Source organism: Ceratotherium simum, chromosome 20 (genome assembly GCF_057802395.1).
Source record: "Ceratotherium simum simum isolate JZ-2026a chromosome 20, ASM5780239v1, whole genome shotgun sequence".
NCBI lineage: Eukaryota > Metazoa > Chordata > Mammalia > Perissodactyla > Rhinocerotidae > Ceratotherium > Ceratotherium simum.
In genome coordinates, this window is record NC_141919.1 from 22,307,552 (window position 1) to 22,325,463 (window position 17,912).

The 17,912-nt window shown below is 41.2% G+C and overlaps 1 protein-coding gene across 3 annotated transcripts in view; it reads left to right on the top strand.

Annotated features, from left to right (window-relative positions):
* The window catches only part of DOCK8 (dedicator of cytokinesis 8), a 204,188-nt gene that overhangs the window by 162,888 nt on the left and 23,388 nt on the right, over positions 1 to 17,912 (top strand). For all 3 annotated transcript variants that reach the window (XM_087444522.1, XM_087444521.1, XM_087444523.1), the window contains 10 exons: positions 345 to 490; positions 2,392 to 2,574; positions 2,951 to 3,083; positions 4,059 to 4,146; positions 8,192 to 8,288; positions 9,700 to 9,834; positions 10,738 to 10,890; positions 12,217 to 12,375; positions 12,994 to 13,094; positions 13,838 to 14,030. In XM_087444522.1, the coding sequence (XP_087300648.1) occupies positions 345 to 490; positions 2,392 to 2,574; positions 2,951 to 3,083; positions 4,059 to 4,146; positions 8,192 to 8,288; positions 9,700 to 9,834; positions 10,738 to 10,890; positions 12,217 to 12,375; positions 12,994 to 13,094; positions 13,838 to 14,030 (1,388 nt within the window). The remainder of the gene's footprint in view (positions 1 to 344; positions 491 to 2,391; positions 2,575 to 2,950; positions 3,084 to 4,058; positions 4,147 to 8,191; positions 8,289 to 9,699; positions 9,835 to 10,737; positions 10,891 to 12,216; positions 12,376 to 12,993; positions 13,095 to 13,837; positions 14,031 to 17,912) is intronic.

The following is a 17,912-nucleotide window of genomic DNA, read 5'->3' on the forward strand; positions in this document are numbered from 1 at the left end:
TTTTGCCTTTTTCAGAATATCGTGTAATTGGAATCATACAGGACATACCCTTTCCGATTGACTTCTTTCACTTAATAGTATGCATTTAAGATCATGGCTTGATAGTTCGTTTCTTTTTAGCATGAAATAATATTCCACTGTCTAGATGTACCACAGTTTTTTTATCCATTCACCTACTGAAGAACATCTTGGTTGCTTCCAGGTTTTGGCAATTATGAATAAAGCTACTATAAACATCTGTGTGCAGATTTTTATGTAGATGTAAATTTTCCATTCCTTTGCGTAAATACCAAAGAGCACGATTACTGGATGATATGGTAAGACCACTGTTGTTTTGATTGCAGCTGCAGATGCCCGTAGTGGAAAAAATCGCTCCAATGGCTCAGATGAAGAACAAGAAGGGACCAGTGCAATTAACCAGAATGTGGCGCTGGCCATTGCTGGGAATAATTTTAATTTGAAGACAAGTGGAACAATGCTATCTTCCTTGGTATGTTGGTGCACATTTCTCTGGTTTATTTTTGTGTCTTTTCCTGTCTTCTGTTGGGCTTGTTCTTATATTCACCTACCAGAACCCAGCACAGCACAGGTAGTGAGATTTCTGCCTCATTGCTTGATGCTGGAAGGAGTCATTGTGGGGCTGGCAGCTGTGGAGGGAAATGGCACATGAGGCGGCACACAGTCAAACAACATTCTGGCAACCACAAACTGACTTCAGGCAATCTCAGTGGTGCCAAGTTCAAGGCTCACAACGCCAGGAAAGGGGAAAATCTGACACCACTGCAAAGGAGGTGAAACCAAGGCTCCCTCAGGTGGGAGGCTTGACCTGTGTTTGTTCTATGTGCTTATTATTCATACTGTGTCTGCCTCCAAAAAAAACGATTGAAGGAGGCCATTCACTTGGTAGAATGCTTCTTAAGCAAAAGACTTCAGCTTTTCTAGGTCCCCAGGGAGCCTAAGTGGAGTTGTTTGTCTCTGTCCTTTTGCACAGACTCTGTGGGCTTAAAGGGGGGATCCTCCAGGAACACAACCTCTGATTCTCTTGAGGTGGATCTGTCTCTGTTCCTTGATGAGCTCTGAGTGTCCCTTTGTCAAGATAGCACTGCATCCTCCAGCTGAATTTAACTTTGCATTTCAGTGTAGAGTATAGATCTGCTGAGAACTCTGTTCTCTCCTGGGAAGGAAGCATCCGGACCTAACTCTTTTTTGCTGGATGACTGTCTTCTCTTCCCTCCAGTACTTAGTATCCCCCCATTCCCCAGTACAGTCGCATGCGGGTTGGAGGGCAAGGAGGTAAGAAAGAGAAAAGACACTCGAGATTTGACATCACTCATCCTACAGTTTGATAAATATTATGTTTTATGACCTCCTCCACCTTTCTAATATCCGTCTTGCCAAAGTTAGCTGCTTGAGGCAGTGTGTACCTTTTACATGGTTATTTGCCTCTAATGGAGAAATTCACATGCCCAAAGTTCATCTATTAAAAGATGTTTATTCCTTGTGAAGTTGTAATACATCTAAAGATTTCATTTATTCTTGTCACCATACTCAGAAAAAGTCAAGTTACAGTAACTTCATAAGCCCTCTCATTCTCATCCAGAACTAACAGTTCCCTCGCACTCACAAATACCTCATGCAGTCTCACCACTGCATTCCACTGGATATTAGCTATGCTGCATGAATCAAGGGTGCAGCCATGTACTGTTCTTTGGGCTGATTTGATGAGTAACAGAAAGTGTGCTCAGCGCTCTAAAATGAACACTTGTGGCCAAAGAATTAAAGCAAATAACCTGAGCCCCACACCCTCGCCCCCAGGAAAACATAAATTGTCGTTCAAGTCCCATCACAGAGGACTCCACTAAATTATGGATTTGATTAATTTCCTGAGCAGCTCATGACTCTTACATTATACTTTGGACTCTGTGACCAAGAAGCTCAATCTTGAACAGTTAGGGTATTTCTGGAACCCAACCAGGTTAGTTCTCGGCTCTAAGTCCAACCCTCCAGTGTCTAGCTTAAAGGAGAAATACTTGGAGATCTTACTTAGCAGCATGGAGGCCCCTTTGTGTCATTGGAGATTGTGGGGTGGGGTGCGTGGTGAAGGTCCAGGGCAGACCACCAGACCACACTGCTCCTGAGACAGAGGGTGCCCATAGTTACCTGGCTGAAAACCTGGTTCAAATAGTGCCCCACGCAAGCCCCTTTGCTGAGCAGCCCAGTTCACAGCACAAGGCTTCCTCTTCTCAGGAAAAGCAGAGTTCCTGGAAAGTTCCCCAGCCAACTAAGAAGTGCAGTTGCTGTGTTCTAAGAGGTTCGCATCCTTTACGCTTTCAATGTTTCTGCTGCTCAACTTCTTCCCCCACGTCCATCTCCCAATCTGCCTCTTTCCAGCCCTACAAGCAGTATAATGTGCTGAATGCCGACACAACCCGGAACCTCATGATTTGCTTCCTCTGGATCATGAAAAACGCTGACCAGAGCCTCATTAGGAAGTGGATTGCCGACCTGCCATCGATGCAACTGAACAGGATTTTAGATCTCCTTTTCATTTGTGTCTCATGTTTTGAGTACAAGGTAAGTGTGGGGTGACTCAGCTTTACACCAGCTCTTGTCTCCCAAGTTCAATCCTGTCTTGTCATCATTCCGCTTTGTTTGGGCAATGGAGGCATCATTAATTTTTCTTATTTCTATATTAAAATCCATAACCTATTTGCATTATAGATATAATAATTCCACAAGGAAAGGATCTCTGCCTTCTGCAGAGAGGCATTCCTGTTAACATCCCATTCCTGTTAACAGGATTTCCACCACAGGATCCCCCAGAACAGCACCTCCATGTAGCACATGTCCAAACTGGCCACTGTCAACACAAGGTGTTCTGGTTTGAGGATTCTCCTCATAGGCAGAGATCTCACCAAACTAAATGTCTTTCTGCCTCTGTCCTGTCCAGGGAAAACAGAGTTCTGACAAAGTCAGTACACAAGTCCTGCAGAAGTCGAGGGATGTCAAGGCCAGGCTAGAAGAGGCTTTGCTCCGTGGGGAAGGGGCCCGAGGGGAGATGATGCGGCGCTGCCGGACTCCAGGTGTGTTGGATCAGCCCTTCCCTACTTTCGGCCAGAGAGTTTTGCACCTTTGCGGGAAGGAATGTCCTCCCAACATGAGTAGACACCATCACCTTCTTAAGATGTTACTGTAGTAGAGACAAGCAGGGTCTGGGATTCTCTGCATGAGGTATGTCATGTTAGCCCTGTGCCTCTATGGGAAAGCTGCTTTCCTGAGATCACAGGAACCCTGGAAATGGCCCCAAATGGCATCTTCTATTTAAAACTTGTTGGTAAAAGGTCACATCCAAGATCGTGAGTCATAGGATGAGAAGGAATGGTGTCTCCTTCAAGGCTGGAGCCTCGCTGTGGGACATGTGACTAGTCTATCTGGAGCAGAGTCAAGAACCTGGGTAGTTCTGGTTCCATGATCATCTCCCCACATCATTCAGGGCACTGTTAGACTGGAACCAATCCCCCCAGTGGTCTCAGAGTGTTCCAGTCCTCCAGGGACCCCACCATACAGGAATGATCTCAGAAAGGCTGAGCTTGTCGCTGTAGAATTGAGTGAAGTGCTCAGGTCCCTTCAGTCTTATTCACTGTGCTCAACGTAAAACAGAGTGACAACTCCTTCAATGCGATGGGACTCAACGTCCGGGAACTTGGAGGGAGCTCAGATTTTTCAGTGGTGGTTGGGCATCCTCATTCAACCCCCACACTCTCCTTTGCAGTAATTCAGTGAGAACCCCCGGTTTCACTGGAATCCTGTGTTCATGAGAAATGTGGTCACCGACACTCCAGAAAGGCAGGGGTTCTTCTAAAGCTCTAGCCTATCAATCAAAGAGCGGGCCAGCCGGGATGTGGGCAGGGACACATCTCCTACCAGCATCCGGCGTGGACTCTAATTAGCGGGAGAAGCGGTGCTGAGTCTCCTCACTTAGCTTGTTATGGAACTTCTGGTTATCTTGAAAGGTTTCATGCTAATCAAATTCCTGTCGTGCGTTTCTTAACTCCTAGGGAATGACCGATTTCCAGGCCTAAATGAAAATTTGAGATGGAGGAAAGAGCAGACACATTGGCGGCAAGCTAATGAGAAGCTAGATAAGTGAGTCACTCAGCAACTTTGTGCTACTTTTACCTAAAGTTCAAAACTATTTTTCCCAGGCTACTTGTATTACTGAAATAACTACATCCTTCCAAGCGTAAGAAAATGAAACATCATTATCTGTGTAAATTCAGGTCGTCCAGGGACCCAGGATAATCAAAGGTATGAGGAGTTATGATTTCTAGCTCTTAAACATTTGTCACATTGATAAGCATTTAAAGAAAACTAGTGTTTAGCAGTATGAGAGAGCTTAACAAAAGCTGCTGATGGGGGCAAGACAGGGTACCCAAGACCACGTCATTTCAATCCACATTTCCACTCCAGAGACATGCAAAAAGATGTATATTCAGGGATATTTATGTCAGCATTATATAAAATTATTTTTTAAAATTGGAACATTCTAAATGCTTAAGATTAGGGAAATAGGTAATGAAATATTAGGTTGGCATTAAAATGTTTTGAAGTCACTTTAATGACATGGGAAATGCTTATGGTATAATTTTTTTTTTTTAATAATTTTATTTATTTATTTATTTTTCCACCAAAGCCCCAGTAGATAGTTGTATGTCAGCTGCACATCCTTCTAGTTGCTGTATGTGGGACACAGCCTCAGCACGGCCGGAGAAGCAGTGCGTCGGTGCGCACCCGGGATCTGAAACCCGGGCCGCCAGCAGCAGAGTGCACGCACTTAACCGCTAAGCCACGGGGCCGGCCCTGCTTATGGTATAATATTAAGTGAACAAAAGCAGGATAGACACTTGGTTTTAGAGTATAATCTTAAATCTCTAACTACATATAGTAAATACATTTTTAAAAGACTGGAAGGAAATTTACCAAAACATTAAGCATGGTTTTCTTTAGATAATATGGGTAATTGATGTTTTCTTCTTTTTATACTTTGCTGTATTTCCTACGATGGATGCATATTATGATGTATGTTATCAGAAAAAAATTCTAGAGAAATAAAAAAAAATCCTGCTTGGATTGCAATATATGCTGTGTACATATTGCTATATATGCAACAATTTGGACATATGAGGGCTAAAATGAAATTGTTTGAATAGATAAAACATGTCTGCTATTCCTCTTAGCAGCAAGTAGCCTAATGAGTCTTAGGGTTCCCTAAGCAAAACATTATATGGCTAAAGACACACCCCCCCAACACACACACACACACACACACACACACACACACACTTGACAAGGTGTAAGTAGGGTATCCCTGTGGTGTATAAAGCACCCATCATAAGGGGGGTGAAGGGTCTGGCAGATGAGTAGCATTGTTGTTTTGTAAATAAATATAAGTTACTATCTTGGTCATTAACACAAGAATGAATCATTCTAGTCCACTTATTGGACTTTTGGGAGTCAAATTTATTTTAAAACATTAAGGAGATATAAACATTTTTATTATAGATGTTACTTGGAAAGCCCAGTTGTTGGTCTTATGGATAATATCTATTTGCTTTGAGTATTTTATTCTTGCTCTAAGTTCTCTGAACTGACTTATGAGATATTTGGTTCTGAGAGTCCATAAGTTCTAGTTCAGGCAATGAACCCCCCCCTCAAAAAAAAATTAAAGAAATATGAATGTAGTTAGGTGCTACAGAACTGCTTAGGTGGTTGGGCCATCTGTTCTGTGAGATTAAAACAGCCTCGCAAGGCATGTTTTGCCTCGGCGCGTAAATTGATGTTTCGGGAAACCCTTTCCTTTTGTTTGCAGAAACAACACAATATTGAGCCCTTCCGTGCAGGACAAACTAATTCTCTCTAGGTCAGTTCCCAGCCCTGAGCTACATGGAGGGCTGCTCAGTGTCAGAGCTGATGATTCACTTCTGCAGATCCTCAAGGGCAATGTTTTTTGTTTTTTTTTTTTTAAGAGAAATCATGGTAAAATTGTAACTGCTCAATTTAGCTATTTGGAAAACTTTTTGTAATTAGAATAGTGTTATCTGTCACTTTTTTCTTTCAAATCACTTTTCAATTATTTTGGCTCTGTTTCTTTTAGACCAGTAATTTTCAACCTGGGCTGGACGTTAGAATCACCGGAGAGCTTTTAAAGCATCCAGTGCCCAGATGTACCCCAGACCAATTAATACAGAGTCTTCAGTGGTGGGATCCAGAAATCAGTATTTGGTAAAATTCCCCAGGTGATTCTATTGTGCAGTCAAATTTGAGAACCACAATTTTAAAGGAATAGTTAGTAGGCTTTTTGAAAACCAGAAAAAGTGGTGGTGATGGTTGCACAATAGGATGTACTTACTGTAGGATGTAATACCACTGAACTGTACACTTAGAAATGGTTAAGATGGGGGGCTGGCCTGGTGGTGTAGTGGTTAAGTTCACACACTCCACCTCAGCAGCCTGGGGTTCGCAGGTTCGGATCCGGGCGCGGACCTACACACTGCTCATCAAGCCATGCTGTGGAGGCGTCCCACATACAAAATAGAGGAAGATTGGCATAGATATTAGCTCAGGGACAATCTTCCTCACCAAAAAAAAGGGGGGTGGTTAAGATGGTAAATTTTATCTTATGTGTATTTTAGCACAATAAAAAAAATGGGAAAAAAAACAAATTAGGACACTCTACATCTGCATTGTCCAATACAGTAGCCACAGTAGTAATATAGGGAAAAATACTCACCAGATTTCGAAGACTTAGTACATACAAAAGAATGTAAAATATCTCCTTAGTAGTTTTTATATTGGATTTTGAAGACTTGGTACAAATAAAAGAATATAAAATATCTCAGTAATTTTTATAGTGATTACACAATGACAATATTTTTTGATATACTGAGTTAAGTAAAATATATTACAATTAATTTCCCCTTTTTTTTTTTTGCTTTTTTTAGTGTGGCTATCATTTAGAAAATGATATATGTGGCCCCTATTATGTTTCTGTTAGCTAGCATTGCTCCAAATCTAAACGTACCAGTAAATTAATAAAAAGTAGCTTTTACATTTGACTTATTTTACACAAATATCACTTGGAGAATGAGAAAAAATGTAGAGCAGCTTGGGACCAGAGAACCTATCCTAAGCGTGAAAACGTTTAAAACACAGGGAAATATTTATTCTGAGCCTTCCATGGTATGTGAGCAACGACAGTGCCCCCATTCTTGGGTGAAGGGGAACCAAGCACAGCTAAGTGGTGAGCCTGGGCCAAGACTTCTGAGCTCACAGCATGACGCCCCAACCTCTGTGCTAACGTTTTGGCCACTGGGACATCTTGGGAAAGTCAATTCTTTACACTTTCCTTTCCTGGCAACTAAATTTAGATGATACAAAATACTCCTTTCCAGCTTCACTTGGATCTTATGAAAATGGAGGAACTAGTGCATAAAACGCTCTGATACCTTAAAATGAAACCGAGTGGAGAAGAAGCACCGTGTTGTTCCCTAGTGGGTAATAACCAGTAACGTCCAGCAGGATGTTAGGAGGCCTGCCCCACAAGAATGCAACCTTGCTTCCCACTGGAAAAGGACGAAAGGCCCACATTTGACTGCGCAACCTCAGGGCGGCCTTTGGGAAGTCGAGAGACTGACTCTTTCCTGATCCGGTTCTGAAGCATCACCCTTTGCTAATCCAGCAGCATCGCTATTTGCCAAATTCACGTCACACCCAGTCTCGCTCCCTCCAGCTTATTGCAGAGGCTTCCCATAGCTGAGATCTAGAGATGGTTCTCCTGCATCAAATGCAGGAATGGCCCTGAGGCTTTACGCGGCAATCTGATCGGCTAGCCTAATTGCTAGTAGCAACCAATAATTGCTTTTCTACCTATTTTGTTATTTTTGTGATTGTCATCATTATTCATAATAATGGGAATGAGGATGGCCTGGAGACTTGACCTAGAAAATCTTTTTAACCAGACACTGATCACAAAAGCCTCCTGCACTCCTTAGTTACCTGTAGCCAGCTGTTTTGTATTCACTTCAAGATCGACTACTCAGAAGATTTCTAGGCGTTGTTGCCTACATTGCCACCATTGGGATATGGCCAGGTTTGATATGCACTTTAATCTGACCTCTTTTTTGTTTCTTAGAACAAAGGCAGAGTTAGATCAAGAAGCCTTAATCAGTGGCAATCTGGCTACCGAAGCAAATTTAATCATTCTGGATATGCAGGAAAACATTATCCAGGTGAGGACAACAAACCTGATCTATTCAACATGGATATGTTTACTGGAACTTAATGAAGAATTCTTCATAGAAACTTGTAAACGAAATCAACATGATCCCCAAACGCCTTTTTTTTTTAAATGAAGTTGGGCAGTTTACTATTGACAGTAGTGTCCACCTTACAAATTCCAGAGATACCAAACATTGTTCTGGCTTCTTGCCCTTGCTCTTCACTTGGAAAGAGTTAGGTGCTTGACAAGCTGACCCTTGTAGTGAAATCTGCCTGAGCATGTACCAAGTTTACAACATGGATGGTGGGCTTATAGTTAGGATCTAGAATAGGGATGGTAGCTAGGGTTTTTTGATGGGTCAATTCTGTTGAATTATGGTTGATGGCTGGTATGGGAGCTAAAATTGTGACTGGACTAGGTAAAAAAGAATGTGTCTATTTTGGACACAAATTAGTGGAGGAAAGTCATTTGTACCGTGAATTTGCCATCCCTGTTGTAGAAAAGCTTAGTGTCACTGTGAACTTTGCAGTAATACAATTCACCATACTAATTTCATCTTCTAAGTGACTATTTCCAAAAATTCCCGAGACGTCTAGGTGATAACGGGTTTCAGTTAATCTGATAAGTGAGTCCTTTCATGTTTCCAATGAGAAATCATTTATTAGAGTAGATCCAGTATTGCTTTTTAGGGCTAAAAGAAAAAATACTGTTGAAACACAGTGGAACTGTAGATATCCAACTTTTAAGTTGTCTAAAATCAAAGTAATTGCTATACAAAAATAAAGACAAAAAAGTATGTAGTATCTTTGATAACTTAAATACATGGTGTCACATTGATTATATCTTTATACAACACTACTTTCAGTGCTATATGCTTAATACCAGGCCTCAAAATGTATTTGCAATTTTCAAAGAAAGCTGAAACTTGTTTGTCATCATCTCTGGTGGTGTTAATCTTGCTATACCTGATAAGTAATCTTCTATTTAGAAACATCGCTGCCACCATGCACCCCCTATTGTACTGGAAAGCCCACAATTGTGTTTTGAAGCTCAGAAGGAAAGCTGTGCTTTCTAAACAAAAAAGGAAGATTCCAAAAGCTGTTGCCAGGGATGGGGGGAGGTGTGCCTTATAACTTAGTTTAGCAGTCCACAATTAGGCATAAATGCCAAATCAATGGGGAGTTTTGGAATAAAGTAATTTGGAAACGACTTTGGTCTTCAGTCTAAAGTCATTTGGTCTCAAGCTCTCATGATAATGGATGATATGTGTGGTAGCTTACCAAACCATTAAGATCTTAGACCAAGAGAGATGGAACATCAGCATCACTGTGCCATTTGTCAAAAGCATCTACTTGTGTCTTCTCCCCTCAGTTCCCTGGCACAGCACAGGGATTCAATGATGCTGTTCTTCCATTCCCCAGGCAAGCTCGGCTCTGGACTGTAAAGACAGCCTGCTGGGAGGCGTTCTAAGGGTCCTGGTGAATTCTCTGAGCTGTGATCAGAGCACCACCTACCTGACTCACTGCTTTGCGACACTCCGTGCTCTCATCGCCAAGGTAAACACGGGACGCTTGTTTTCTTACTCTTAATTAAGAGCTAAGATTCTCGTCTAGCTTCACACTTCTCTCTTCAGATGCACCAAAACCCACAGAGAACTGTATTAAGTGATATCGTGGTAAAAGGTCTTAAGTCTCCCTAGGAAGAAAGTGCATGCACTGATTCTGTGGGCACTCACCGTGGAGAGGAAAAACAGTGGCTCTCACACTCAAAATGTGGGCTGAACTATAGAAATTTGGAATGGCCACTCACTGGAGACGTGAGAGCAAAAATCAATTGAGCAACTTTGCCTTTCACCCTTTTTTTTTCATACCTCATCTCAGAGAGATTAAAGTCCTACACATGACTCCCTTTAGTAAGACTTACAAAAGGTCATGTCATAAAATGCCAGAAGGTTTAGAAATCAATTTCTCATGGCCTGAAGAATATAGATTTTCCTGAGATAAAATGGTCTCATGCAGATTACTGTCTCCCCCTTTGTTGAACCTCTCAGTTGGTGCCTTCTGCGTGGGATATTTACACTGAGAAAGTGGAATTCTTCTGCTATCCACTATAAGGATCCTTTGTCTTTCTTAGCCACCAGTAATTTCCAGGGAACCCAGTAAAGTCAAGATAATTCCTTCAGAGTTGTGACTTTGTCAGTGAATGCAACCTGGCTAACAATGCGGTTAATTCTGCAGCCCTGATCTTAGTCGTGCAGTTCCTAATTAAATCTTACGTCTACTCCATTGGTTCAGTCCTTCTTCTGACTCAAGCAGTTCATTATCTGTAGGGAGCAATGCGTTTACTCTTCCGGGCTTTTTGCTTGTCCAAGCAGGCATTTGCATATTTCAACAACATCCAGTCCAGAAAGTGTATGGAAGTGCCAAGTGATGCCTAATGGCCCCTTGTGTCTTTCCTAGTTCGGCGACTTGCTGTTTGAGGAGGAGGTGGAGCAATGTGCAGACCTGTGTCAGCGCGTGCTGCACCACTGCAGCAGCAGCATAGATGTCACCCGGAGCCAAGCCTGTGCCACCCTCTACCTCCTCATGAGATTCAGTTTTGGAGCCACCAGTGTAAGAGCTCAGACCAGCTGGGTGACCCCGAGTCGATAGAGAAACAATGCAAAGCATTAGTTGAGGAATAGTTTGCAGCATTGCAGTTGACTTCTGTCCTGTGTGAAGGAAACAATTGAGTATGTAGATGGATAGCAGCTTTTATTCGAATTTGTGTCCAAAAGTGAATATCAAGACTGATGAATGCAGTGGTTTCTATCCACGTGTTTCAATTAAAAATGAATAAATATATGTAGATTAAAAGTTGTCGTCTGTGGGAAAGAATACAACAGGCAGGTTAAGAATTCAGAAGAGTTTGTGCTGTTTCGAAATTCTGATTGACTTGTACCAGAATGACCTGTGGAAGAAAATTTGAAATAATCAGTATCATCTAGACCTGAGTTGGTTTTTTTTTTTTTTTTTTGGGTGAGTAAGATTGGCCCTGAGCTAACATCTGTTGCCAATCTTCCTCTTTTCACTTGAGGAAGATTTGCCTTGAGTTAAAATCTGTGCCAGTCTTCCTCTATTTTGTATGTGGGTTGCTGCCACAGCATGGCCACCGATGAGTGGTGTAGGTCCACACCCAGGAACCAAACCCGGGCTGCTGAAGTGGAACATGCCAAATTTAACCTTTAGGCCACAGGGCAGCCCCTAGACCTGAGTTTTAATCGAAGCTTAGGAGCCTTTTGGAGTTCAGCTTTATTGCAGAACAGTTACCCTTTGCTTTGGGTGACCCTTTTTTCTAAATTTTGGTAAGTTCTTTTGGAATTTGCATTTGTGGTCATGTTCATGAGCATGCTCAAGTGATATTAAAGATAAATTGGCCCATGGAAGAAAGGCAGGATCCTCAGAATCTATTAGGCGTAACTATTTAAAACTCTTTAGGACATTCCTCAGGGGACTTAGCATAGCTCTATTTTTCCATGGGCCTGAAAGGACAGGAGAAACCCAGAGTCCAAGGTCTCAGAAATCCTGGCCATGGAGATCCTGTTCCTCTTTGCAGTTTAAATACAGTACCAAGAATAGGAATCTTGGCACAAAAGGAGACATCCTGTGACCGAACTTTGTAGGAACCTTCCAGCCATGCAGCATGGAGGCAGCCCAATCCTCAATGAAAATTTAAAGGGAGTTGACAGATTTATGTCAGAGCAATATCCATTTAAACCATTTAAACAACACTATGAAACTTGTGCAAAGTATAGCTCACATTTCATTGAGAGAAAAGGAAATAATTAAGACTGGGTAAAAGAAACATTGGAGAGTTATTGGTGTTCTGGCTCTACTGCCTTCAATTATCTACTAGCTGAGTGCCTCTTATTTGTTCCATCTTTTTTTTCCCTGACTCAGAACTTTGCAAGAGTAAAGATGCAAGTAACCATGTCCCTGGCATCTTTGGTGGGCAAAGCACCAGACTTTAATGAGGAGCACCTGAGAAGATCCTTGAGGACGATTTTGGCCTATGCAGAAGAGGACACCGCCATGCAGACCACACCTTTCCCCATGCAGGTAGACTGAAGAGCATGCCTTGTCTCATGCATGGGTTTAGGATCAGCCAATTATAAACTTATATACACATACACATATATATGTGTATATCTATCATACTATATAATTGTAGATAATATATATAACATTATATTATAGAATTATATATAATATACATAGTTATATATTATAGAAAGTATATTTATATTTATATATAAAATTATGATATATAATTATATGATATATTATCATGTATATTTTGTGGAACCTAAGCTGAGGTCCTAAGCTGCCTCCTACTTGGTATAAAAAGCCCTAATGTTCCAGAATACAGTTTAGGGCTTTTCAGGATGCAAATAACTGAAACTAGTTCACACTAATTTAAACAAAAAGGTGTTGGAAGATAGTATAAGGATTCAGAGAAATTCATGGATCCCAAGGGCCAACTCACATCTGGGCCTCAGAAGCGCCTGGACCTGCAAAGTTGAAGACCACAGAGGATCCAGTGTAGACACCCCTCCACCTGCAATCTCTGCTCTCTTCAAAGCCTGTCCATGGCTGCCCCTTGCACTTTCAATGCAATCCTAACTCATTACCATGGACTACAAAGCCTAATTGTTTGGGGCATACACTTTTTTGCAGGTGGAGGAACTTCTCTGCAATCTGAATAGCATCTTATATGACACGGTGAAAATGAGGGAATTTCAGGAAGATCCTGAGATGCTTATGGATCTCATGTACAGGTAAACTTTTCTGATAAAATCAAAAGGGTGTCACTTGAGGGTCTAGGGTTTGTCCCTGTGGAATTCTTATTAGTGTAATTATCACAGGCAATGTGGGCACACTGGTTTGGATGACATCCAAAACTATATATAGAAATTGTTCATAGTGAGTTGATTCATGTACAAGTTTTCAGAAAGATCTCCCTAATTGAAAGTGAGACACCTGTTTTATAACACTATACCATATAATGAGAGAAACGAACTATCAACTGTTACATGAATTATTTTCATATGGTTTTTTCCAATTATATTCATACATATATATACAGTTTTATTTAGAAATTATATTTTACTCCATAGTTTAAAACTTTGCCTTACAGTCCTTGTTCAGGAGAAACTACTTACAGAGGCAAAATTGTTCTGATGTGATGTCATAGGAAGGATAGTATTTCTGTTGTTTTGAGAGAAAGGAAAGAAAAGAAAAGGAAGAAAATTGCTAGAGATCCATTAAAATAGACATTATTTTATCAGATCTTTTTTTTCCCGTAAAGCTTTAACTAAATGCTATTTCTTGGGGTCCAGCACTCCCTAGACATAGAATGAAAACAGCTGGACTGATAAATGTTTGCCTTTTCTCTCATTTTCTGAACGTGTAGGCAAAACTCTTGGGGGGAAAAGTTCTTGGGAAAAAAACGTGGCTATACACAGTAGAAAAACCGTGTCATTAATCAGTTGTCCTTGAAACTTTCTCAATCTGTCTTCAGAATTGCCAAGAGTTACCAGACGTCTCCTGACCTGCGGCTGACCTGGCTCCAGAACATGGCGGAGAAACACACCAAGAAGAAGTGCTACACGGAGGCCGCCATGTGCCTGGTGCACGCGGCTGCCTTAGTGGCCGAGTATCTGAGCATGCTAGAGGACCACAGCTACCTGCCTGTGGGCAGTGTCAGCTTTCAGGTAAGGGGCAAGTTCAGCTCTTCCTTTAGAGCAGTGGTTCTCAACTAGGGGCAGTTTTGCCCCCAGGGGGCACTTGATAATCTCTGGTGACATCTTTGGTTGTTACAACTGGGGGTGGGAGTGGTGCTACTGACATCTGATGGGTACAAGCCAGGGATGCTGCTAAACATTCTACAATGCATAGGACAGTCCCACCACAAAGAATTATCTGGACCCAAATGTCAATAGTGCCAAGGTTGAAAAAATCTGCTTTAGTGTATTTATTAATTTGCCTATTCTCATTGCTTTAGCTTCTTGGTTTGTTTTCTTTTTAATTATTGTTTACAGTAAATGTACAGTCAATAGGCCCTTTAGGTATTCCCAAACACTTGCACATCCATGATGTCATTTGACCTTCCCCGTCAACCAGTGAAGCAGGCAGATAGGGGAAGGTGTTATTACTCCCATTTCACAGGTAAAGAAATTGAGAGAGCAATTTTTCTAAGGTCGTTTAAACTCTTTCTCAAAGACTTGGAGTTGGCACAGTATACTGACAACCGGGAAAGTATTTTCCAAACATGGGAGAAATGATTTCCCTCATGGCCCATTCCTTTGATTACACTCCCCAACTCTGTAGTATCCCACTCTCTAATCCAAAATCAAGAAAGAACCAAACTGACCTGGGAAGAGGAAAAAAACGGCTGAATCAATACTTTCTTAGGATAAGCTGAATATTACCCATAGTTAGCAAAGGGAAATTGTCTGCCAGGCCTGAAAGTTGGCTCAGGCTAGGATGCTCAGTGGCCAGTGGGACTGTTTGTGTTGAATAGTTTAGTACAGTCTTTAGAGAAAACAAAAGTGTTATGAGGACTTTTTTTTTTTTTGTAAGGAAGATTGGCCCTGAGCTAACATCTGTTGCCAATCCCCCTCTTTTGTTTTGCTTGAGGCAGAGTGTCCCTGAGCTAACATCTGTGCCCATCTTCCTCTATTTTGTTTGTGAGTCATCACCTCAGCATGGCTGAGGAGTGGTGTAGGTCCACGCACGGGATCTGAACCCACGAACCAGGGCCCCCAAGTAGAGTGTGGGGAACTTAACCAGTATGCCACGGGGCTGGCCCCTGAGTACTTTTTTTTTTTCTGAGTACTTTTTTTAAAGAGACATAACCTATAGAAATGACTATCCCTGAAATAATGAAAATATAGTACAATATAGAGCCCTTTTCAAGCCAGACTCAGAAAGTTATTTACAAGTGTTTGTATTGTTCTTGTTTGAGTTAACATGACTGATTTGATAAAAGGCTTTCTTCTCATTATTGTCCTTCAACACAATTTTGTGATGCTGTGTGAACCAGAAGGAGAGGACAATTCAAAGTAGCTTTCCCAGGCTTAGAGAATAAGTCACTAAACTGTTATTGGTGGAGCCAGGAGCTTCTGATTTCCTAGAATACTGTTCACCTGCCAAGCTGTGTATTGCCTCATATTATTAACTCTTCCTTTCTTATGGTCTTCAATAACAACAATATTTGTTCTGTCACTTCATTCTCAGCAAATAAATTTTATTCTCAATTCAGAAATGTTTGTTATAAAAGCCAAAAATTAAACTCTTATCTAAAAAGCATAAAAATATCACATCTGATTTTGAATTTCATAAAAATGAAGGCATTTATAAAAATCATTTTATATTTATCTGCTTCTTTCATCAAATTTATTTTGGCCATTTGAGATTACCAAGGATCAATTATATAAGTGCTACTCTTTCAATTCCCAGAAAATCTTTAGGTTTATCACTTGATGTTGAATTGTATCATCCTCTTCTTTTGTTTCATTAACTGAACTATTTCTTATCATTCTTTTATGCCTTTTTCCAAGTTACTATATTTTATTTGATATTAACACATAAATATTAATGGGATTTCATTATAGATTTTCGAGTTTAGTAAACTTGAAAATTCTAATTTTACCTAGGATTCCATTGATTTGCATAATAAGTCATGCCAAGGTGAGATAGAACAGTTATTCTAGAACCAACAGGAAAACTCCATGTTGTTCCTCTATGGGGGTATATAGCTCTATTTTTCCATATATCTTTATCCATTTATTCATTTTTTTTTTAACTTTATTTATTTTTCCCCCCAAAGCCCCAGTAGATAGTTGTATGTCATAGTTCCACATCCTTCTAGTTGCTGTATATGGGACTCGGTCTCAGCATGGCCGGAGAAGCGGTACATCGGTGCGCACCCGGGATCCGAACCCGGGCCGCCAGCAGTGGAGCACGCGCACTTAACTGCTAAGCCACGGGGCCGGCCCTATTCATTCTTTTAGGTGATATTTATTGAGGACTTATTCTGTCCTCTTGAACTTTCCATTCTAGCCAGAGAGAGCGACATCGTATAACTAATTATTCCATTCCTTATTCAATTACAATTATGGTACAGGCTGTAATAAAGAAGCACAAGATGCTGTGAGTGTTCGCAGTGTGACCCAGCCTGGGGGTTGTGGAAAGCTCAGAAGGACAAGGAAGGGGAAGGGGAAGGCAGAAGGGACTGTGAAGTGTGAGGTCTGCCTGATACACAGAACATGGTGAGTTAGGCATGCTCAGCTACAGAAGAGAAGCCAAATTATGTAGATGTTTATGAGCCAGTTCTCTTCTCTCTCAAGTGAAACGTACGAAGTCTTTTTGGAAATGTATGCTTGCAAGTGACAGAATACCTAACCCAGACTGACCTCAGGTAAAAGTGGACTTGATCAGCTGGCATGAGGGAGGTGAGCCTAGAGTAGCACCTGCCAAACTGGACCTGGGGGCCCAAACAGTGTCGTCAGACCTCAGTGTCATTGCCACTTCCTGTCTCTGCTTGCTGTTACGTTAGCTTCATTCTTCACAGGCTTCCCACACTCGTTGAGAAATATTTAGGTTTATATCTTCCTAGGTTCAAGTCCAGAAGAATAGGGAGATGCCTCATTTCTAGCAGTTTCGGAGAAAGTCTTGTGCATCTTATTGGTTCTGACGGGGTCATGTGCTCATCCCTGAACTGATCGTAATGGCCAGAGAAATGGAATGCTCTGATTAGCTGGGCCAGAGTTGAGGTCCACACCTGGAGTTATGGATGGTTCCCCAGGAGGCCTTACTTAATAGAAGGATGAAGGAATTCTGGGCAGCATTAACAACAGATGTCCATTGTTGATTTCTTAAATGCTGTGTGCTCTAGTTTTCAACCTTGTTCTGCTCCAATAATATTGAATTTTTGGAAAAGAATTATAAACTGGAGATAAATCAGTGCAAGGAAAATAACTTTAAGGCCATCGAATTCCAAGGAACTGAGATCGTTGAAATTCTATGCCCCAGAGTGCAATATTTATTCCACAAATGTAGATATGGATACATTCTCAGATACTGCTGTTAATTTCACCTCCCTAATTCTGAAGCCAGGAAAGTTTCCCCAGAATCTTTTTCCCCTGACTACAGCTAATGAGGCCACATCACTTCAAATCTGTTCCACCTCATGTAGAAAATTGCATACAATTCTAATAGTATTTGTTCCTTGGGTTATTAGATTCTTTCAATTGAAGCTCTTAGACCTTCTGTTATCTCCAATTCAGAAACATCATAATAGAAAGACTAGGTTTAGGAGAAACACTGGCTACAAAAGATTCTGAGAGCCTCCTATATTCCTAAAACTACTTTACAGTATTGGATGTAAAGATATAGGACTGTGACAACTCTCTCTTCCTTGATTGCTAAGGTTGATTCACTTGATCTTGCTAGCCAGGCCAGAAGGCAGACAGCTTTTACTTCACAAGCCAACTCTGGTCAATTGGTAGTGGCTGACTGGAGTACTGTGCTAAGAATTTGGAGACTATATCCAAGCGTTATGGGAAAGAATGCTATAATTGATTGGTTATGCC